Source organism: Eleginops maclovinus, chromosome 21 (genome assembly GCF_036324505.1).
Source record: "Eleginops maclovinus isolate JMC-PN-2008 ecotype Puerto Natales chromosome 21, JC_Emac_rtc_rv5, whole genome shotgun sequence".
Classification (NCBI taxonomy): domain Eukaryota; kingdom Metazoa; phylum Chordata; class Actinopteri; order Perciformes; family Eleginopidae; genus Eleginops; species Eleginops maclovinus.
The window spans coordinates 1,746,632-1,771,043 of NC_086369.1; the positions used below are offsets into that span (position 1 = coordinate 1,746,632).

Here is a 24,412-nt window from a genome sequence, read left to right on the forward strand (position 1 = left end):
ACTCTTCTAAATTATTACACCTGAAGACGATCTCCCTCCCCCCCTTGCCCGCCCCCCGCCATAAAAACAGTATTAAGAGCATGACATTAAATTTCACAGCACTGCCTTTATCATTCCACAGCATGGATCTGTTTCTCTTCACTCTATCATACAGAAAAAAGCTCCGTGGGACAAAGAACACCAAGAAAAGCAGCACAAAAAAGCACCAAAAGTGTAAAAGCACGGTCGTTTATTCGGGATATCATCGAGACATCAGAGTCAAGATCATCTCAGGATTGGTTAGTGGACTAGAAAAGTGGTTCCCAGCTGCTCTGTAGTTTCTTGATTTGACAAACGACCTCTCGATAATATCCGTCACCACTGACCCCCGTGTCTTCATAAGCAAACCCATTTCTGTACAGCTACAAGGCTCTGCTCATGCGGCCTCCGTTGGTGTAAAGTGAAAAGAGAACTCCCAGTTAATAACGATACCTATGCGAGGAGATGCTGCGGTTCTGTAATCCAATATCAAGTAACACATGTAAGTATTTTTTTGTACATATTTAAGTGGCTAAAAGTGAATGTCTTACACTGGTCTCATATGAAACGCATACAGACTATTTCCTTGGAAACATGGGGGGGATATGGGATGCCGTTACATGAGATTCAGGTCATGATTACATCACACCTGCGGGGCTCTGAATGAACATCAGTATATGTACAGGTAGGCGTTTAAGAAGTCATACTTGATGAGATCTGCAAAGGTAAGGTCACTTGAACTACACACAATATCACCAATGGGCATTTAATGCGTGACAAACAAACGTTTTTCAGCTAAACGAGGAAACACCCCCTTCTCGATAAAGGATGACACCCCCACACATCGCAGACTGACGCACATGCAAAGCTTTAACCAAAGAGGTGACAACAGAAGTGGGAGGACACGATAAAAAAAATAGGACGTTTAACCTTTGGTTGACAGAAAGCTGTGAAGGCACATTAAAATCTCCTCATCCTTCAAACTGGGGCACGGTCATCGTGTGTCACTCATGCTGCGTTATATTGCAGATGCTTCAAATCTGGAGGGAGGGGAGTTCACAGGTTATTACTATCTCTCATATCAGAGGAAGAAAAGCCAGAAATTAATTGTGAGAAATGACAACAAACTGGATTCACATCATGTTTTTTTCACCCAAAATAAACGATTCTGACGGACATTTTCCACCACATCCAACAAGAGCTTTTCCGAGTCCAAACAGGAGCCTTTTCTTACTCCTGGAATGTTTTTGTCCCGTTTAATGCAAACTTAAAGTCGCTGCAAGTGCATAATTAGAAGTTGCCATGAATCAAAGTGAAAGGTAATTGTTTGCCCTGTTCATAATCCATCCTGCACGGCTCCAGCTCTTGTATGAATAGCAATATCCATCAGCGGGGGGACGGAGAGAGAGAGAGGTTAACACCCATGTTTGTGTTCTTTGTGGCACGACTGACTTTCTCATGCTTGGATTAATCAGAACTTTAAAAAGCCATCCAACATGTTTCATCCTCAAACTATGATACATCAGCTTTGGCCTCGGTTCCCTTCCCCGCCTGTTAGTGCCTGGAAATCACTAATCCAGACACTCAGTGGAAACACATTACCCCCAGTCTCCTCCCCAGATCACTGCTTTTGTTTTTCAGGGTCCATTTTTCCATTGCTCCTCTATGAAATCCCTCCCTCCTCCTCCCCCAATCTCTCTCTATTTTCTCCGAGCTCGGGTCCAACAGCTGGAGAGCTCATCACCATCATCTCCCCTGAGCCCCCTGCCAACGCAGCTCCTACTGCTCGCTGCCCCACGACATTCAAACTACTACTTGGTCCATTTTCACTCGACGACTAACCCATCACTGTAAATACAAACCAGCGGCTCTGCTGGGTTTGACAAACAAGCTAAATTCCCCCCAATAGTCTCCCTGCCAGCACCGTGAACCCAGGAATATTGAGACCCCAAAGCTTTATGTAATAGTACGGGTCCCCAGCACATAGAAACATCTGGATGCTAACTTGCAGTTGGGGGAAATGTGCACAATTAGCAGAAGTTGCATTAATTAGCACATTCAGACAATAGTGGACAATTCTGGAGTGGTTTTATTAGACATGTTTCAGATCACAACTGGCAGTCTTGAGTCCCCTAAAACATTAAAACCGACCCAAAATTAAAATGATAACCCATTAGGAGTACAAATATGGTTAAAAGTGTCACATTCTATCCTGAAAATGTCAGAAACCACTGCAAAATAGTCCAAATCAGCCAAGAAATGTGTTAGCTATTGTCTGCATATGCTAATTGTGCTAATTGCCCAACATGTGCACGCGAGCACCCTGGCAGTTTCTATGTGCTGGGGACCCGTACTTTACATCCTAAAACTTTGGAGTCCTCAATATTTCCACGCTCACAACAGGACTCTGAGCTGACAGACAGACCATAAGCTAGGAGACTTCTTAAGACATTTTGGGATTAAATGCCCGGATAAACATCAAGCCTTTCTTCCACCTCTTGAAAACCTTGTGAGGAAGTCTCCTCTCCTAGCTTGATGTATATTCAATGCGACCGCACTAACGCGACCCCTGGACGACCCCGTAACTCCTCCAGTGATCACTAATTCAGGAGCGGTGACATCATGCTTTTGCTATTTCCCCACTCCCTGCTCCACAGGACTGTTAGTCAGCGCACACCCACCCCTCTCCGCCCTCGACATGTGCAGAGAAGCGTCCCCTTTGGCAACATCAGGGAGGATGCATCAGCTGTCAATCACTCTGCATGTTCAGCCTTGTGACTCTGAGGGAAAGCACTGCACATGACCTCTGCGGACACACTGTTTCTGGAGATGACAGACACTTTTCTGCATGCACACATGCAAAGTCGCCCCCCCCCACACTGCACACTGATGCCTCGGCTTTGTAACATTCACATGATATGGATACAGCAATATGTGACACACGCAAAGACAACTAGTTTGCACGAGAAGAGGAATCCGCAGATCTGTGACACTCCGATCGCCGCCTAACAGAATCGTTATCAATAAATATATTTTGGTCACTTCATTTTTTTTATTCGTGATTAGCAGAAGTCGTGGATTAGTGCGTCCACAATCATAAGAGAACGGATTAAGACAGACAACACAAAAAAGATGAGTTCTGCAGGATGGTTTGCTAAAGAATACGGGTCGGGGGGGTTGTGTGTGTTTGGAGACAGTTAAAAACAAACAGTTAAAAGATTATATATTATCAACAAACACAAAGGAAGGAACTAAATGCAACTCTAATAGGTATCAAGGTGGAAATACATGGCATCGCCTATGACCTAACACATCTGGATAATTTAAAATAGGCGACCAAGAGGTCTGTAGTCAACTCTCAGGAGTCCATATCGTCTCTTTGTCTCCCCCTTTTTCCTTCCTCCGTGTTTCTCCCATGCTTTTCCCCATACCTCCTCTTGGAATGCTCACAAATCGGGCATTAAAGTCCTGGCGACGCGTCGAGTCCCCGGGCTTGGAGTTTACGTGTTAGTGTGTGTTCTGCCGTAGGTTATCTGTGTATATATGGATGCAGTTAATGTATATGTGTGTGTTCCGGTGTGGAAGTGTGCAGCAGGGCGGGATCAGGAGGCGGCCAGGGCCTTGACCAGGTACAGTTTGTCTCCCTGCTCGCTGGTGAAGATGGGGGCCTTTTTGTAGTGTTCCACAAGCTCCTCCATGGAGTTGAACTTGCGCTGTCCAATGCAGTAAAGGCTCTCCTTCAGCTGCACCTTGAAATGCTTGTTCTTGCTCTGCGCCTTCAGGGAGATGGAGAAGTCGTTTGGCTGTGGAGAGAAAGGGAAATGCGACGTTACAGACAGATGTTGACCTCCGGAGGACCGTGAGACATCTTCGCCGGTAGCATTTAGAGCTGCAGTAGCATTGCAAGAATCTGGACCTGAATTTCAGAAACTGTTGCCCAAACTACTACGGTATTATCTGATTTGTATCAGGAATATATTGGCTCTACTGTCCTCAGTCCATCGGCATTTTCTGGAGTGTCTTTTGTCATTTGATTTGAGTGAGAGCTGCTGCTTAGTACGCAGATAGACCGCAAACAGAACAACCAAAAATAGCATTTAAGGCTGCAATGTGTTCCCTGTAAGTATCAGAACATTACCCCCGTTATCTGTTTATGAACACTTAAAGGATAGTAAAAGCAGTGCAGATATATCCGCTGGCCGGCTGTAAGTGCTTAAATATCGCCCAACACTTGCATTGTAGGATCACTGTTGGATTGACATCAAACCGTTTCAATCATAGCTTAAAGGGCCCTACTTTCTGTAAGCGTGTGCATGAGATGAATGATGGTGTTCAGGTGTAGCTACTGACCGATGACTCGCTGTCCCGGATGAGGAAGTCCCCCTCGACGCCCCTCTGGTTGAGGGCCACCTCCGCCTGGTGGCGCGTCACCTTCCCGTAGTACCACTCCTTCCCAGCGAAGCGCCCGACAGTGGAGGGCGTGATGTAGTCACAGTCGGGCGTGGGCGGCCCGGCGGGCCCCTGCTCCGGGTTTATACGAGGTGGAGTCCAGCACAGTGACGTAGTTTTTAGGCACCAATCCCAGCTGTCCGTCCGCTTTGCGACACTTCCACCACTCGGGGTCGTTCTCAGGGCTTCTCCACCACCTCCATCACCTCGCCCTTCTCAAAGTTCAGCTCCTCGTCGTTGCCGGAGCCGAAGGGGTAGAGTGCCTGGACCGTGTGTAGCACCCGGTTCCCGTTGGCGGTGCTGTTCACCACGGCCGCCAGCTTCTCCGTCAGCGATCCGGCCGGGTCTCCGAGCCCGCCCCCTCCCCCCGCCGTCCCATCCATGTCCTCCGTTACATAGTTGGAGGGGAACCAGCCGGAGCGTCCGTTGTAGCTGCCGCGCCACCAGCCGTCGCTGCACTTCTCCATCACCACCACCCGCGTGCCTTTCACCAGAGACAGCTCGTCCTCGCGCTCCGCCGTGTAGCTGAACTTCACCAGCGCCGGCAGGTTGAGGTCGTACAGACGCTCGCCGTTATCGTACATGTCTGTGTCTGCGTTGGACGCCGTGTCTCTCATCCCCCCCTTCCTGCTCTTCACCTTCCCAATCCCTGAAGGAAAATAAATCGAGGTGTAAGAGTTTAGGAAATCATACATCTTCAAATAAGAGCAGAAACTAAATTGCCAAACATAGAGGTTATAATCAGAAACGGATTTATTGAAGATAAATTGTAAGAAAAACAACCGAAAATGTGCAAAACATTCAGAGTGTTGTGCAGGACTTCAATGAAATAAACAGAAACACTTCGATGCTCTGAAAAAATCATTTTCCTAGAAAGCATCCCTGTAATGCTCCTCCACTGATGTGGGCCCTGTCTCTGCAGAAAAACAAGAGCCGCACACACACGGTATAAATAAAGAAACGTCTGAAAATTGAAGGGAGGAATAAAAAAGCAAACCCAGACAAAAACCATGCGGCGATAATAAGCATTAAGGGCTGTGCTGAAATACAGGGAGGCAATCATTCCCTTTCCACATCTACAGTGGCCTAAACCCCCCCACTCCAGACCCAGAAACATTCTTGGGGATTATTCCGAGATGCAGAGGTAACAAAACAAAAAAAAGAGTGGGGCAATAAATTCTGTGGAAAAGGAAAAAAGGAAGTTTGTCAAAGCTCTGCTTCCTGACATTTAAATGGACTAATCTCATCGCTGCTGATCACCCGTACACCTGCGGCCATGCTCTCACAGCAGCTGGACACAACGCTCTCCTTCCTCCTCGCTTTCCAAAACAAATCCAATGCCTCCTAACGCTCCCCCCCACCCCCCCGCTGAGCTGACCACGATCCAAAGGGTACATTTATTAACACTTTATCAACCGAGGCCGAGTGGAAAACGAGCTTTCTCCTTTTTGGGTCTGCCGGGTAAATGTCAGGCAGGGACCGGCTTTATCAAACATGCGGTCAAGTCATTGGCAGCTCAGAGGCTAACTGAAGGAGGGGGATTACCAAGCCCTTTAGCCTGGTGCTGGAGGCTTTGGCAGGCCTGTGGTCAAGAATTTCCACTTGGCAGCATGTTGTCTGAAACACATCAGAGGAGACGTCACACCTTTACGGCTCGATCTGCACGACTTGTGTAAACAACCATCCGCCGTGTTGCTCGTCCGTGCAGAGCTCACAAAGATACTGTTATTATCACACGCCCAGCTGAAGCAGGCAGACATTGATACCAGACTCTGTGACGTTTGACAGCCATTGCTTGCATAATCAAAAGTCAAAGGTGTACAATTATATAGGAAAGCAGGGCGGTGTCACCAGGAGTGTGTGTGTGTGTGTGTGTGTGTGTGTGTGTGTGTGTGTGTGTGTGTGTGTGTGTGTGTGTGTGTGTGTGTGTGTCTGAGTGAGGGACATGACTAATTTGTTACGACGCCACAGTGTATCTGCTGCACTGCCGGTGCTGAAAACACAAATTTCATGGTAGTGCTGAGAGTCCGACGTCAAATTGCTTCCAGGTAGACCCTGTCATTAGTCACACCACTGCAGATAACTACCGCCTGCAGACGGGGTGTTAAGAGACGTCTGTGGAGGAGCAGTCTACTCTCCATGCCTTCATGCAATCTCAAACACTCAGAACTGGAAAAGTCAGAAATTAAAGTATACGTTTATATTTTGCATAAAGAAAACAGGTGAACTGGAGGAAGCCACCAAACCAAGATGACACATTCATTCCTCCTTAATGAGGCCCAATTATTCCTGTCCTCTTATAGGTTTCTGTACATGCAAATGGTCTGAAAGCCTCTACCACACCTGCCTGAATCGCCTCCATTTGACTCCCTTGTTCACTTCCAGGACCATAGTGACATCCCTATGTACACTCGCGATAGGTTAAGGGGCGGGACATCCCTTAGTGGCTTGTCCAATCACAACAGAGCGGGCTCTGGTTTCAGACAGAGGGGCTGCAGCACAGGCAGTATGAGAAAAGTAAAGAGCTTTCTGAACATAAAAAAAGACGTCTTTTCGGAAATACTTATCTACCTCTTCTCTCAGACTAAACATCTAATCATGTAAATAATGGACAGATGAACTGAAAGGGACCAAAGTCACAGCCCTACTGAAGCTACAAAGTCCGGACTTGAGGAAGAAGAACATGTCCGAGCAGGTGCAAAGCCCCGGGACGTTTGGTGCACAGTTGGAAGTGACCTAGTTAGCTGGAAACAAAAGGTTAAAGGTCAATCCTGCATAAATACATAATAACTCAGCTCCAGCAGAGAGTGGAGACAACCCAACCGCTTATATTTCTTTATCTCTCCGGCCAGGTAACAGCTCTTATCAGCGCCTGTGTCAGTGATCTGATTTGCTGCTTCCTGCTAAACGAGCACTTTGCATTAGAGAAGCACAGAGGCCAGGCCCACTGCATTTGACTATATGCTCCATGCAAGCCGAGGCCATAAAGGGAAGTTAGGATTTGCCTGTACATCCATTGGTAGCGATCAGAGAGGAGATAAGGGGTTACTGTCCTGCTGCTGTGGGTTACTTGCTGAGAATTGACTGGCAATGCAGCGAAGAACCACTGTGAGTCTGTGCTTCATTTTACAATTTAGCCGAGGGTGGAGCAAGGCTTCAACGGTGGACACAGCTGCCTTCTGATCAGCTGGCAATAACTGATTTTGGCGGGCACCTACTTGATCTTCTGCCATGTTTTTCTGCCAGATTAAATGGAGCTGAAACTAGGGGACAATATTAAGACCTTTAAATAGGTTCGCCTCGTCAAAACATCTGGTGCATCAATGCAAAGACCACTGAGCACCAAGCCTTTTCTTTCCAATAACCTTTACATCTGCACAACAAGAAGCAGAATTTAGTGCATTTACAGAGTTTCCTTCTGCCTTATCCATGCATGGGCTCCAGAATTTATCCAAGCGCCTGCAAACAGTATACAAGTCACTCAATGACTGGGCAATTTGAGGTCAACCTCTTCAGACGGGACTCATGGCTGCTGTGACGGACTGTTTGTTATCAGGACACGGGACATCTTTAATTATGGGACAGCAGGCCACATACCTGCCACCTTTACCAAAACACAGTATGGTTGATTTAAAGTAGAAAGTAGCAGTCAATTAGGAAAAGAACGTGCCAATTTTGAGCCCAAAAACTGAATCATGTTAAGAGGCGTGCACAGTAGAGATGGAACAATCGATTGGACACCAGCGACCACAGACAAAGCCACTCACATGATGTGTGTCTTATGTTGACCATAAGAAGGTCCTGTAGCTTGGTGCTGTTTTGCAGGAAAATGATGTTAAATAGTTCATGTTTGAGCGTGAAGAACATCTGGATTTCTATTTTAAATGAAACAAATGTTACAGAGATGTTTGCCGTCTATTTGAGTCTTCAAATTTCCTCACACTGCATGAACTACATGTCTTAACACACATGTTGCAGCTTCCCTGAAACCCACAACTGTGCGTCTTATCAAGGTTTCAAGGTTTTATTGGTCATATGTACAGCATATATACAACCTATATGTTGGCAATGAAAATCTTATGTCCCATGCTCCTCCAACAACTCAACATACATGGTGCAAAGTTGTTGAGGAGCTCGAGACACGGCAGCCATCCTCGGCGCCATCTTGCTTCTTTGTCTGCTGCTAACCTGGGAAATGTCTCCATCACAGCTAAGTAATTTCCAGCTCTCTTCACTGGAAACTCCTCCGTGTGCACGTCAGATGTATTTCCTGTGCTCTTCTTGAGAAGAAGATGCAGAGGAAGGAAGTCATGTTGCGTGAGATGGCACTGAATCACAGCAAACAATGACAGCGTTCAAGTTAAACCCCTCTGAAAACTTCACTTTTTGTTTACAGATGAGGTGCCTCAGCTGGAGGAGAAGAAAGTGCCGGGGAGTTTTGTTGGCTACCAACGACGGACAGGAAGTAGTTTTGTTTTTTAACTCTGGCCTCCCTATGCTGGCTGGCTGTCCATTGTCTGCAGGGGCCCTTTCGACCTCTCGGCTTCCCTCCTTTACAGGGCTCTTCCTCTGTGGACGACAACACCCCGCGTCAGGCTGTCTGACAGCGCCTGAACATCCCTGCACTTGAACATAACACGATCGCAGGGAAAAGGCTGCTAAAATGAACCCTTGAAGCCAATATGATGCTATAAATGTGCAGGTATTAGGATGAAAACACTGGACACCCCTCCCTATCAAAGCCTAATGTGTGTACAGCAGTTTAAACTCTGACAACAATGTGTCACTGGCATTCAGCAGACGTGTGACGCAACCCAGCAGCCCTCAGCCATATGGTTTAGTATGAGACTCGCACATTAAATGTAATGACAGCGTGTGCAGAAACAGTGAGTCAAACTAACTAAAGGGAACGAGAGCGAGTCTGCGTTTCTTACTTCACTGGGGACAGAGTTTTTTGGACACCTTTTAAAAGACGACAGCTTCAATCAGAGTGGCTGACACAGGAAACACACAGAGCGCTTTGAACTTCAGCTGAGAGACTTCAAACACAGCCTCTGTGATGGAGCAGGAGGAAGGGAGGGAGGGATGGAGCTCCATTTGGTTTTTACAGCTCTGGACGGTGCAGCGTTTACTGTCAGGGGCCAACCAGAACCCTCCCCTGATGCAGCGTTTACTGTCAGGGGCCAATCAGAACCCTCCCCTGATTAGAATACAACGTGGTTGCCTTCTATCTGTAAAAATGTCTTTTAAAAACTGCCTTTTTCTAACTTTTTCTTACTATTTATCTTCACCTCGACACTGTTGACCCATAAATAAAGTACATTATATCTTAAAGATGCCACAACTTTGATATAAAATCAGAAACTAACTTGTTTTTTTGCTGAAATTGTCTTTTTGAATTATGTATAAATCATTTCCTTGATTGTTTTGTCAATAAAATGTCCCAAAACAATGGCTGACACTTCTTCAAATGTTCTTAAATCAGTTTACTGGTACATAAGCGAAGAAAAGCATCACATTTTGACCTTAAAACTATCAAATATTTGCCATTTTTCTCATAAAATTCACAACAAAAGAGGACGGGAGTTTTCACAGATCCCTGACAATTACTTTACAACACTCGCTCTTCTTCAACATGTCTAAACTACTGCTCACTTCCTGTTAAGCAACTCTTAAGTCACGGGAAAACAAAGATGAGTGGACGGCTTAACAACAGGAAAACATCTTAAGGCCGGAGTGACGTCGAGGACTCTCCCGCCAATCTCTTAATTATGATTCTGTCTTTTGCTTTTCTGCTCTGGGCGGGCGGTTAGGAGAAAAGAATTTGGGAACGAAGCAACGAGGGACAGCGAGTGCCAGAAAGTCAAACGGACAGTCCACCGCTCAATGATTCAACTTCCTTTCTGACTTATCACTTCCTCTCTGGCCTGCGCTGCTCCAATGCTCGGGGAGAAATGTGGCTCAAATTAGAGTTTCCGCTCGCTGGGGAGGCTGAGAAACAGGAAAACGAAAGGGAGGGGAAACAGAGCAGATCTCAGTTTACACAAGCACAAGGTTTGTTAGCTCATCTCTATGTCCCCTTACACCCTCTGGATTCTTTACAAGCAGCACACACACACACAAGTAGGACAGATAGAGAGGCAGGAGACACCACTCAACAGTGACACGGTGAGATTACAGCTGGGTGTGCGCCGGGGCCTTTTGAAAAAGCGTGTCAGCGTAGGTTGTAAAGTATCCGTGCCGGGGCAGTGACATTCCTCTGATAACCGAGCGAGGTGCGGGAGATGGGAGCCCAGTTTCCCATCAATCAGCAGAGACCCCCGGCTCCCTGGCAGCACAATGCCTACAGTGTTAGCACCCCGTCACTGTAGCTCAGGACTAGAAGTCTGGTGGAGGAGTGGAGCGACCCTCCCAGAAAGAGCGAGCTCGCCCTCAGGGTAGCATAAAAGAAAACAGACTTCGGCCATGTCTTGAGATATTCCACTAAACAGGGTGGATAGGGGGGTCTTCAAGCATGATAATGTAATCCAGCGAGTTGCAGCCCACTCACTAGGCCAATTGCTTGGGAAAAGGGAGTAGGATTACTGTGTGTGTGTTTAAAAGAAAGAGACAGAGAAGGATTGCTGAGGCAATTACAGGCTTGGGTTCAGCAGAAGCCTTTTCAGAAAGCATATCCACCCAGACGCTCACACAGACACGGCCTCGAAACGCTGCTCAGACAACCTTTTCTCTGCCAGCACAACATGTTAGCACACAGATCTTTCATCCTGCTCTAATTACGACAAAATTCCCTCGCTGACCTGCCGCTGAAAGTGACTCAAAATCAAAGTGAAAAAGCAGAAGGGGAAGATGAAAGGACAGAGACCGTTCCTGCACAGCAAGACAGGGTAGAAAGAAGCTCTCAAACTTCACGTAACATCAACAAAGAAGCAGCTGGAAGTTAAAAACTCACGAAAGAAATGTTTGAAAAGGTTAGCCATGTCCATTTTGGGCTCGCCGTCTCTCCCTGTCTTTTTCCCGGCCCCTGCTCTCGTCCCACTGCAGCTGTAGAGTTATTCCATGTGAACACCCAGAAAGCTGGGCGGATAGCAGAGCAGGGCGGCCCACTCTGTGACCATGTGATGCAGGCTGAGCCAATCACAGGGCGGGACAGAGAGGCCTCCGGTTTAGCTCTGGAAGGCAGAGTACAGAGGCCTCATGGAAAGGGGAAGACGTGGGAAGGGAGGGGGGTTGGAGCTCAGATTCAGAAAGAAAAAGAGATAAAACAAAGGGGATACAGGGAAAGGGAAGGAGCTGTTTCATCCACGTTAAGAAGCTGTATTTTTAAAGAGTTGTGATCTAAATCAATAAGGAAAGTGTTCAGTGAGTCAGTGAGTGCTCCGTGTCACATGACTGCAGTTGTTTGCAGAGACACACTCCTAACTTTACAACAAACCCAGGAAGTCCTCGCAGCAGACGGATCAAACCCCGACACATTCTTTCAAACGATGACACCGCCGCTCCACACCCAGCAACAGGCTTGTTTTTTTTAGAAAAAAGATATTCATTTTTCCTCCCACTGAACTCACGAAAGTCAGGAGCTGCTTCTCTTATTGTCCTCAAACTTATGATCATAAAACAGGACTAATGGAGGTGAAGTATTTACAAGCTTTCTATGATTGTATTAGTGTTTAACGAGGCCTCGCTCACATTTTTATTGAGTGAGTCTGAGTGTGTGTGTGTGTGTGTGTGTGTGTCAACGCAGCTTTTCACCTGAGGTTATCTGGTCAATGGGACTTCATGGCTGTGGTTCACACACAATACACACTCATGCATACATTACACATAGATTCAAGCACAAAAAACTAGACTAAGGAACTACACATATTTTTAACAACCCTGAAGCGATGTCTTCCTGTTCTAACAATACGCTTCATCGGGGTATTTCTGCACACAGCGCTGCCCGTCAGCAAGCGTCTGCTGTCACCACAACACTAACAGGAAGACACAGTTGACATGTCCTACAGATAAGTGTTTTGCAAACACTGCAGTGTGTGTTACAGTCATAAAACGATGACTCTCTTCTGGTTTGAAGTAGCCACGATACACCGAGGATCAGTTGTGTGTTAATATCACAAATCAACATGTAAGTGTGCCTGAAGGATGCATCTCGCCCCAACACACACGGTTATCCATCATGCTCTGAGACAATGCATGTTCAGAGCGTGTAAAGCATCAGAAACACATCAAATCCAAGGCTGAGACCGGACGGCAGAAGACAGAGTGTGTATCCCGAATTATCGTGCATGCCTGTCATTGAGCAGAATTAGGCTAAGACTAATGGTAACCTTGGCATACACACACACACACACACACATTCACTCCTGGCGGTACAAGGCCCTTAGCAAATAGTAGAGGCCAGAAATATTACCGGCATGTTGACAGAGCAGAAAACACCTGTGCCGTGACAGTCCAGGTCATGATGAACTGTTTGCAGAAATATAGATGCATAGAAGAACCGTCTTACCTGCTCCAATGCTTCAGATACTACAGACACTTCAAGCCGGTACTAACGCTTCGGTCTGAATGAGCTGTGTGATAAAGGTAGCTCTCAACCAATCAGCCTGCGACCCTCTTCCTGTGGAGGCTGTACATTACACACCACAATGAGGTCAACAACTAAACTGAGGTAGTGATGGTTTACATACAGGGAGGCCACACCATGTAGGTTAACAGCTTGGTCTCAATAAAAACCAAAGATGGAACCAATTCAAGAAGCCGTACAAAAAAAGATGAATACAAATAAAAACAAGTCTAACTTTACCGAGTGTGTCCTTGAGGTTCTTGACGATGGAAGCCTTCCTGGCGCTGTTTTTCCTCTCCACATAGTTGGACGGCACGAAGCCCGTTTTGTTGGTGGCGTTCCGGACCCTCCACCAGGACTTGGAGTCGTCCAGGAGCCACAGGCGCTCGTTCTTCTTGATGTCCAGCTCCTGGTCCTGCTGGGCCATGTAGTCGAACTTGGCGATGACAATCACCTCTTCCGTCATCTTGCACCCGGTACACTGGAGGAGATAGATATGCGTGTGCAAGCAATTAGTATCTTTGTTATACAATGGCATCTGCGTCCCGAGCAGTCGTAGTGAAGTCAACTTCATTTCTACACCCAGAAGAGATGTTGGCACAGTTTCGCTTAGAGTAAAAGTACTCAGGATTTCCCCAGGAAATGAAATACAGAGGTGAGAAAAGTCGATATCTTTTTAAGTCACCATGTATTTAACATGACATGATATGAAATACCAATACAGAACTGACTGGTTTCCTCTCCATTTACGCAGCCTTCATTTACTCTCAAACTGTGCCATTTCTCCAGATTTGCAAAGAGACACACCAAAAGTAAATTTAGAAACTGTGTGATTGAATATAGAGAGCTGTACCTGTACTGCATCAAAGCTGAGAACTTCAAGGGCTCAGGTACTTCTCGGTCGACCTAGGAGAAGAACACAGACAGGCGAGAGAAATAAGAAAATGTACTCTCAAATATGTCAAAAACGTGTATCTCTATTTGACTTGAACGCCATTGTTCATGGAGCATTGTAGTGTTGGGTTTAGTAGTCATCCAAACACAATAAGTAGGTCACACTCCTGAAGAAATGCCAGCTACCAGCTTCACAGTTTAGTCTCTGCGGACACTATTTCCCAGCTCAATTGTACTCTTTAAATAACAGATATTACTGGCTATTCTTCTCAGTGCTCAACACTCACAGCTGCCAGAAAGCAAAGAGCCGATCTCTCAGTATCCACATTTACAGAGGGGATGAGTGTGTCAGATGCTGTGAGCCAGGAAGATGTACAGATTACTGGCATAGAGGAGTACAGAGGAGGTGTACGTCAGCTGAAGGCTTTCACCGAGCACTTATGATGTCGGATATTGCTTTAAATTTAGCATAGGCCTGAAATATATTCCTACGTGCACTATGCAAATGCTGTGATTCTGTGAACCGCTTCACAAGTGAGGCTCCATTGTTTCACAGCGCTGCTTATCACAAGGACTTTAAAAGATCCCCCGGGGCGTTTTAAAAGTATGATTCGGGGGGGGGGGGCACGCACAATCAAAACTTGTTTAGTATTCAACAACGAGGACATTCACAACAACTGGTCTTATGACCCGTGCAGCACATCAGCGCCGTGGGTTAATTCTGCTGGAGGAGGGCGGCTGCCTAGCTGCTCTGATGTCATGGGAGTGGATGGAGTTTCACCTTCCCCCCCCCCCCCCCCCCCTCCCCTCCCCGACTGATTTCAGGGACCAGACACTGACCTCGTTGATCGGGAGTTTTTAAAAAAATGTGTAGCCGTAATGGCTCGGCTTCAGCTGCAGCTGGCCTTGAGATCCAGAAAGTGATATTAGGCAAACAGAAGGAGCCAAGCTAGCCTTCAGCATGATTAGGCATGGGGAGGAACACTGGAGAAGAAGTCTAGATGTTGATTGGATCATTCATCATTGCAGAAAACAAAAGAGGGGGCGATAACCCCAAACTGTCTGTACATTAAATATAATTAGTTCCAGGGGGGAGGGGGGGGGGGACACCTGTGGTCTGAACTATTTCCCCCCACATGTAGGGTGTTACTGTCTTAGTTTACCAACACATGAGGGTGTATGCTGTGGTTTTATCTCATGGCATGTTATTGCCTGCCCCCCTTTTCCATGCCTAATTAAATTAATGAAGACTGGGAGACATGTTGGGGAGCGGCACTCATAAACAAACAGCTGATTTACTCTCGTCGAGTGCTGCCTCTCTCCCCGAGACAAAGGCAACAAGCCCTCCACTCCCTGGGCTGGGCTGGATAACTGTCTGCCAGAGAGGCCGACGAGTGTGTGTATGTGCACCGTATCCTTTTACACCATCCCTACTTTCTCCGAGCACTTTCCCAGCTATCTCCCGTTTTCAGAAAGCTCACTGCACTCCCTTTTCCTTCTTTTTTTTTACTGCCATCACCCCCCACGTTTAGGGCTGGCGGCGCACTAAGTGCACATTTACACCGCAGTGACTTACGATGGTGCAGATGTGAGGGAGGATCAAAAAGTTGGGCGACAGATGCTCTAAGCTCGCCGTGCAGCTGCAGACCGGGCAGAGGCCGCTCGCCACTCCTAAAGCACTAAACCCCGGGGGGTCAGGCGGGTCAAACTGCTCAAACGGTGTCGTATCCACAGTGGATCTCCGTTTACACAACGCTGCCTGGCACAATTAAGACGGGCCAATCCATCACCAACCCCGCAGGGCACATTAAGTAAGACTGGCTAAGCATGTTTCCATTTCATTTCTTAAATAACAAATCATTCTCTTAAAAGGAAAAAAAAGGGGGGGGGGGTGTGTTGTAAGATTAGGACTGCAGAATTAGTCTAAATTGGACCAAAATCTCAATCGGGACGAGTGCAATATCCAAATTGCTGCATTTGAAGCTATTTTTGAGCCAATAGCTTTAAAATGTTGTCTTAACCTTAACATTTGGATGTGTGTTGCTCTGGTAAAAGTCTTAATAGCTTGCTAGGTGATCAATTAGAAGGTAAAGCCAGAGAAGAATAGTCATCCAGGATTTAAAAAGGCTCCAGACGTAAAGCAAAAGCAGAATCTGTATGCGCAATTGTGGTTGTCAATAGGGCGGGCGCATCAATGGACTGGTACAGGTGGTCAGATTTGGTGGCCAGTGGTCACTTTTCCCAGCTAGCCGAGTCTACTTCTCCTATTTCTCTGTCACAACATGCAAGACTGAAATGCTGACACAAAAAAAGCAAGATCTCACTTCCTGTTGCTCCTTCACAATACGAGCTTCCAGTGGTTCAGCAGCAGACGCAGAAGGCATTACATCAGCATCCCACTCTAATACAGCTCCCATAAATCATCAAATTATTACCACAACCACTTATTACTAATTAGCACTTCCACTAATGAGGAAAGTCTGGATGAAACGTCTGATAAATCGAGTGCTTAGTATTTAAAGTGACCGTTCTGACCGATCAAGACGCCACAGCAAGATTTGATTTCACAATTATGTAAAAGCAGAGAAGAAATCCATCACATTTGGAGCCTAAACAGTTTGTTTTATTTGCTTTAAAATCAATTGATAATCATAGTTGGTTTTCTGCCTAATTGATTAATCATAATTGGATGTTTTGCATGTGAAGTGGCTTCAATACCGGATGAGCTCTATGTGCAGTAATGACAACACTAAATGACAGACGTAGACTTAGAGGCGGGTCGACTTATGGCATGCAAATACAGTACGGGGAACAACTAACGCTGATAGAGGCGACCAATCTTATCTCCTACCATAGCAGCAGCTGTGGGTCACTGGCAGGACAACCACTATCAGCCAACCACTCGTGTTCTCAAGAGCACCAACACTGGTCCACACTGTGTCCCATCAGCTCTTATCCTGATCGGTTTCTGTTTTAAACAAAGCATACAGGTAGGGTAGGAAACACCGGTAACCATACACCACAATCTGCACATCAGTGGTGGAGTAGAGATGCAGAGTGCAGCTTGTGCGATGTTACTATGAAACAACAGTGACATGAGACGACCGCATCCTGCAGTCTACAGCTACCGCCACAACCCCTGAGTGTGAGTGTGTGTGTGTGTGTGTGTGTGTGTGTGTGTGTGTGTGTGTGTGTGTGAAACAAACGGGAGATCTTGTCGAAGAGTGCACCCAGTGGCACTTGCATGATACGAGGAAACAATACTGGAGATAAGAACGAGAAGAAAGGAAAAGGAGAAGTATTAATGGTTTCTAGTGGAGGGTGTTGAGTTGATATTGCACGCTGACACCAGATTGCTATATAAAGTCCATATGATGACATTTCTTAAGAAAAAGAGGTCAAATTTCCCCAATATTACGCCTCAGTTTATCTTTCACACACGTGCATTACAACCAAAACCACAATCAGTCACCGGTAACTGGTACTGAACACAAACTTGTCTAGATCTAGCAATTATATTACATTTCACATCAGTGTGGTAATCCTGACACACCAGCACCCGTAAAATGGGAATTAGAAGGGTAGAAGGTTAAGTTAGCCACCTGCCCTGGAAATATATACATACTAACTACATGCAAGTTGTGAAAATGGTCTTTTTACACTTTGCAAAGACCTCATGAGGGACACCCATGATCTAAGAGAGCAGCTATGGACCCGTGTGTCTCTTCGCTAACAGTACCACTACTGGACAGGACTGCTGAGGCACTGAGACAGCAACAGCATGAGCTCACAGAGGCAGACAGAGTAACCTAATCCCTGTGACAGCCTGCTAAAATCACAGCCTCTGCTGCCTTCTGGAATGTTCTCTGTGTGCTCACTGCTCACTCAGCCCCTCTGGCACTCGGCACTTCCTCCAACTTACACCAAACTTCACATTTTGGCCACGGGGCAGGACTGGCTTTTCCGATCGGACGGTGCTGGACGTGCAGTGAATTCTCGCTAGTGCTTCTTTTTCACATCAAACTAAGAACCCCCATGAGATGGCCTCTCATCCCAGCTGTCCTACATTCTCTCATAACAAACGGGAGCACAGCAGCAAAGGGTCATGGGAGGCTTGGCAGCCCAGCTGTGAGACAGGAAGTGTGGACACAAGGGTGACCGGATGATGGGAAAGTGATGCAATATGAGGCTTGACCTCTGAGTGTAGATGAGTCCAGATAACTTATCTCAGCTCTGCCTTGATGCATGTAATACATCTCAATTAGGAGACCAATTTGAACAATGGGAGAAAACATGAAGCTGCATTGTTCCACTATCATATTAAAAGTCCATTAAGGACAGAGGCATCTCTAGTGTCCCGGGATAAGCGTATAGGCTCATGACTGTGTGAAAGCAGTTGGTTATTCACCCCTCGGGATCACCCTCAGCAGTTGGGAATGGCCTAAAATAGACCGGAGCTCATGTCCTTTGAGAATGGTCAGAGATTTACTCTCATAGCAACAACAAACACCAGCTTTTTTTTACGCTAACTACACATCAAAATTCTCGATAATGCACCAAAGAAACTGTGAGAAGCGTAACCCGATGCAACGGTTTGACACATGTTGTCAAGCAATTGAGCCCCAGAGTGAGAAGTCTTGTGCAAAAGCTTTGAGACAGCCAACATCCAATACACTAGTGTTGTCACGATACCAATATTTTGGTACCGATACCGATAGAGAGAGAGAGAGAGAGAGAGAGAGAGAGAGAGTCCCTGAGCTCTGTATACAGGTCTGGGTGCTTGTCCTGTAAGTGTTTCGTTAGGTTGGACGTGTTGCCGCCCTTCGCTTGCATGTTTTCAAACACCTTTTGCAAACCGGTGCATCTACATTTGTTGGTTTGCCTTCCTCATCTGACTTCAAGCCAAAATACTTCCAGATTGCACTTCGGGGAGTGACAGGTGGTGCAGCAGCCATTCTTCTCTCCTGCTCCTCTCAGTTGTATCCTAGTTACCACGCAACGTTACTGATGAGTTTCCCGCCATGTACCGGTACTTTCCAAATCCCGTACCGTACCGTTTTAAATGCCTCAGTACCGCGATACTTCATTAGTACCGGTATACCGTGCAACACTACAATACACTTGTGCTGGATTGGGCGCTGATTCGTGACATGCTCTGCTAATCATACAATTGATTACAATAAAAATAGGGCAAATAAACAAGCAGCTATACGCGTTCCACTTCCCCATTCTCACTTCCCTTTTCATCACGATTGCATATTCCTCACTTCATGTGAGGCCACACAGAGTTGGCATTGGTTAACTTGGTTGCAGTTTTGGTGGGGGAAAAAAGACTGAAAAAACTGGAGAAATGTCCTTTTATTTTAGAACACCACCACCAGCTTATCGGTGTAAGAAAAGGACGACACAAACATCAGATAAAAGCGACGGCTCTTGTGATTGTGGCTAAAAAAAGAAAGGAAAAAACCCCATGATCTTCACAAGAAAGTGAATCACTGGTCTACATCAGCCCTGATCAAAGGCCCCCATCATACACCACAGCACATTACGCAACCAAAGGGCTTGAAGTAAATATGCGGTAGAAGCGGCTACATTTAGAAAGAAAAGACCCCTGCATTAGTATTTGCAGATACAAACAGATTAGTGGCCAGACTCACACGTTATCTCATTATAATCTTGCAGCATTTCCTCTGAATAAATGCAATCAGCAAGGAAACATTGCTCTGTTGGCTAATACACTGCAGAACATAATGCAAGAAAGGGTCTGTTTCCTGAGACCCCACCTACATCATACACATCCGTTCACACCCAGCTGGAGTTGCTGGTTGCTGTTCTGGTTGGCCAGTTTGCATATAGCTACCAGGTCCAACGAAGGCCACATGCAAGCAATCTGGGTTCAACAGCAGAATCAACCTTTAGATTACCTCACTAACTATGGAGAGCTCCGGGGGATTTCCCAATGACTAATCCAAGTTCACCAAGCAGGAGGATCCCTACCATGGAGCGCTACAGTACATTAAAGCTGGGTTTTGTTTGGTTTCGGGCGACTTGGGAGTCAGCGCGTTCGCTGTACACCTTGTTGCAAATGCACAAACTGGAAAGGGGATTTTGTTGCAGTCAAAATAGCAGATCATTTGTAAACCGCAAGATAATAATCCCAGGCAGCCCGTGTCAGAGGGATGAAATGGATACACCAGCTTCCTCTTCGTACATCCTGGCAAATATGAGCCCCAGGGCGCTGTCACAATAGGACTTAAACAAGCCACTTGGGACACAAGTCTGGGAGGGCCACGTGTTGGAACTTGTGTGTGAGCATCCTGAGAGCAGGAGGCATTCCAGATTGCATGGTGATGCCACTCAAAAACACAACAACTGGAGTCTGCACAAATCAAGATGTTTGATAGGAGAGACACACGTCTTGCACTGACAGCATACACATTTGAATAGACTTTGCTTGATAAAACTGCGGTATCTTTTAGAGAAAGCATTTGACTTAAAGACAACATAACTACGGTCAGAAAATGACGATTTCATTGGATGCTACACGATGACAAACCCAATTTTTACCAGGCATGCAGTGTAGGGATTAAGCCCAATTTTGCCCAATTGAATTCATTGCCCAGGACTCATTTCTGCAACATTGGTTCGTTGTCAGTTTTAAAGGGGGGTCACAATGCCTGATTTATTGGTAGGCATCAGCTGTCCTGCAGTTTGCACAGTTCCACTTAAAATATCCTCTGGAAAATGCAGTGAAGGTGTTAGAAAGCAACCTAATTAGTGGAGAAATACTTGGCTAAACTGTAGAATACCACATCTAGCATTGCTGGAGGATGTGTTTCTCTGTCTCGTTTGAATAAACTTTATCGGAACAGTCACTGGACAAAATGTTAAGAGTGGGAGTATAATATTAATGCATTTAAAATCCAATTAGGATAATCACAGCTTCAAAATGCTTCTGCTGAACAGGGCGAGTCTAGCAATCTCACGAAGAAAAGGGTATAATGATTATAATATGCAGACCAATGAAGTCCCCAAATCATTGCTATTAAGATGATTTAATTATAACAGCATCTTATAATCGAGCTGAATGACAATTAAAGGTTTAAATAGATCCTAAAATGGGACCACAGATGTCACTGATGGGTCCATGGAGCCATCAGAAGACATTTTGGTAGGTAAAGTAAACCAGTAGGCTACAGCTATTGGTGGTTGGACAGATTCACGTAAAAAAAAAGGGTGTTAAGAGCTTCATTGCCTCATTACAATAAAGCGGATGTGCTTCTTAATAAGCTTTCATCATGGAGAAATTCACTCTTCTTCGACATCATTGCTTTCCAACACAATAAATTCAGAGTACACACATCCTCATTTGAACACTACAAAACCCACCGATAGAAAACCCCGAACGATAGTGAACTAATGGGAGAATATCACCACTGAAACTGCACACTGAGGAAGTCAAATCACTTACTCCATATGAGAAAGGATAGAAAAGATTACAACCACAAACAGACTAGATTTACAGAAGTGGTAACCAACGCTACCACCTTAACACTGATTCGGGACTTTTGCTTCCACTTATGCTTGATCTCAGATACGCCCGATAAAGAAGTGTGCACTTGTCCTTCTTCACCTTTTATTCCCAGACAAAAGGCTACGTTTCTTTTGCAGCAGGTGACACTGGATAGGAAGTATCGTATCGTATCGACTGCAGAGGAAACATACAAGACCGAAGAAAGATGAATTCATGAAAGAAAAAGAGGAAGTGAAATAAAGAGTATGTGCAATGAGTGAAATTAGGTAGAAAACAACGCAAATTAGGGGACAAAAAAACCCCAGTGTTACCCAACTTCAATAGAAAGCACCTTACTACATCAGATTCCAGAGACGAGGGAAATTTTCAACCACATTAGATTTTTGGCTATCACCGAAAATGCACAGTTGGCATTTTCCCCTCGGCTGTGAGGACAGATTTCGTTGCTTGAGGCCACTGGTAGCTCGTAGAAAAGAGGCAAAAGAGCTCCTCAGTTCATATCCACGAGATTAAACTGTCATTACATTCATACAAGGACGTTGTTAGAGGGTATCTGAGCTAACAGGTGCTATATATAGAACGCAGAGGAAGTAAATTGGGTGACATGACTGCAATATCAACATGAATAGTTAAGGCTATGATCTAGAAAGTGAGCTCATGACTTCTCCATAGGTCTCCTAATAGCCTGTCTTGCAAATTGGCCTTGAGAGAATATAATATCAGCCTTCGGGCGAGTCATGCTGAGAGGCAGGTCTCCACCATCTTTTGGCCCCTCTGACTCCCACTGAGAACAGAGCAGACCAAATGTCTCTCTCCCCCTCTCACCTCCCTGAAACCTTAATGAGAGGCTGTGAAGAGGTCTGTCAGTGTGACAATAATTACAGAAACTGTACTATCAGCAGCTGCAAAAAAAAAACCCTACGGCGCACATGCTTGCTCCTTGAATCATAAACATCTAACCAACCACACATCTCCAAACGATCATCCGTGAGGTAAAAACACCCAGGCAATATCAGCCGGCTGATTATTCCACAGCGCCGTGTTGCAGGAGAGTTGGATTGAGACCCACAAAACAAAAACCATGAGCGCGAGCCAACAATTATACAGTCTAATCGCCCATTGTGCCGGTGATGCATGACATTTAGCCTGGCTTTGGTAGGGTAAGGCAGACACAATGTAAGGAGAGGGAGGAATTATCTCACATGCTGCCTCTAAACAGAAATGGTTTCACTTACACAGAGCATTTGCCTACCTATTAACGGTCTTCCTCGGTACAGGAAAGTCATAAGACATCTTCCTACGCAGTTGTTAGTTTCTGACTCTAAATAGGAGCTGAAATTGTTAACCTCGTGAAGTGATTTTCAAACCGTGGCACATTTCGTTTACTTGTTTAGTGTCACTCTCTTCCTGGAAGACTAAAGGATCGTGACACTCAGATGTAAACCAAAGTAGCCTGATATTGATGTTTAGCATAACTTAGTCCAAACGAAACAAATAAAACGTCCGACCAAAAGCATTTAATCATTTCTGACTCTGGAAAAGTAGTAAAAACTCCCTAAAAACTACTGTATCTCGACCGTTTGGCCCTCGAAAATCAGTCATTTATGTACTAAAAACTATAGACTGTATATATGGTCAAATAAATCCATAATAATCTGTGTTTTATCTCACATTTTGAGTAGATTATATTTGGATTTGGGTGAGTTTATCCACCAAAAACAGGCCAACACCTTGTTGATTCTGTAATGGATGTTTTTACCGGTACAGTCTAAATGATTACACGATATATTGGACTATTAAGTAGGGAAATGGACAATGAAAGCAGTGGGATAAGCAAATCAAAACATTTCATATATATTATTCTGAAATGGACCAATCTGCATAATGAGTACTTTTACTTTTGGTACTGTCAGTATATTTTGATGCCAATACTTTTTCCTGAGTAACATTTACAATGCAGGACGTTTACTTACTTGTATTCCTAGACATTGACTGTAGTATTTCTACTTGTACTTAAAGATCTGAGTACTTCTTCCACCTCTGGTATACAACCCAAACGCATAAAGGAAAAGCAAAAAATGACTAAGCAAGCAAAAGCTGACACACAACAGCCATGTCTGTGAATGGAGTCACAGCTAACTGTCTGTTAATGTTAGGGAATGCCTTTATCGTGATCATGACTAGCTGTGTCCAATCCCTGCACAATTTAACTAGGCAACATGCCATTACACATACAGGGGGAGACAATGCAGTAAATGAGAAGATGCTATTTGCACTGTGGCTACCGTTTAAGCGTCCTCTCCATTTCCAATCTCAGCAATAAAAGCCTTTACGTGGAGCACTGTGTGGCCAAAATCAGAGGTTTTGCAGCAGTATCATCTCTTAACGCTTTCTAACTTGGCAATTGTTAAAATGGCTTAAGACAATTCACCAAAAGCCCTCAAAATGCACCAGAAATCTCGGTTACAGACAAACTGACCGCTATAGCCAGCTGGTTAGCAGTATGTTGGCCATGTTGGCAGGGCGACAGACTGGTTTTGTCTGGGTTAGCACATAGCTGTTAGCCTACGTGACTTATAACGTGAATTCAAGGATAGCAGGAGCTAGCATTTAGCTAATGAGAAAAGATAGCTTCAGGCTGATATTCACACCGAGTCTTACCTGAATTCTTCTTTATCTCCTTTAGAGGGAATCTTCAATGTCTGGAAATGGTCTCCAGAATCCTCGTTACTGGCAGTTTCCACTCCAACAGGCTAGCCTAGCAGATGAGACGCTGTGCCCCGTTGGAATAGCATTTCTATATCAAAGCATGTCACTGCTCTGAAGCACAGCTAGGCTAGCTTAGCAGCGGCAGCCTCCTCACAAGCTGTTCAGATTTCATGGGTCCCGCCCACCGCATCTGACTGGCTGCAGGGGAATCGGCTCTGCGCTGATTGGACCGCGGCGCTGTCAGT

At 45.5% G+C, this 24,412-nt stretch overlaps 1 protein-coding gene across 1 annotated transcript; it reads right to left on the bottom strand.

Moving 5' to 3' along the window:
* Positions 1-214: 214 nt before the first annotated feature.
* On the bottom strand, positions 215-24,412 carry nck1b (NCK adaptor protein 1b). Its single transcript, XM_063873879.1, is given in 7 exon segments — positions 215-3,821; positions 4,369-4,551; positions 4,553-4,651; positions 4,653-5,116; positions 13,271-13,511; positions 13,884-13,936; positions 24,120-24,412. Coding segments are annotated over 5 exon segments (1,173 nt in total). The 5' UTR covers positions 13,497-13,511; positions 13,884-13,936; positions 24,120-24,412; the 3' UTR covers positions 215-3,620.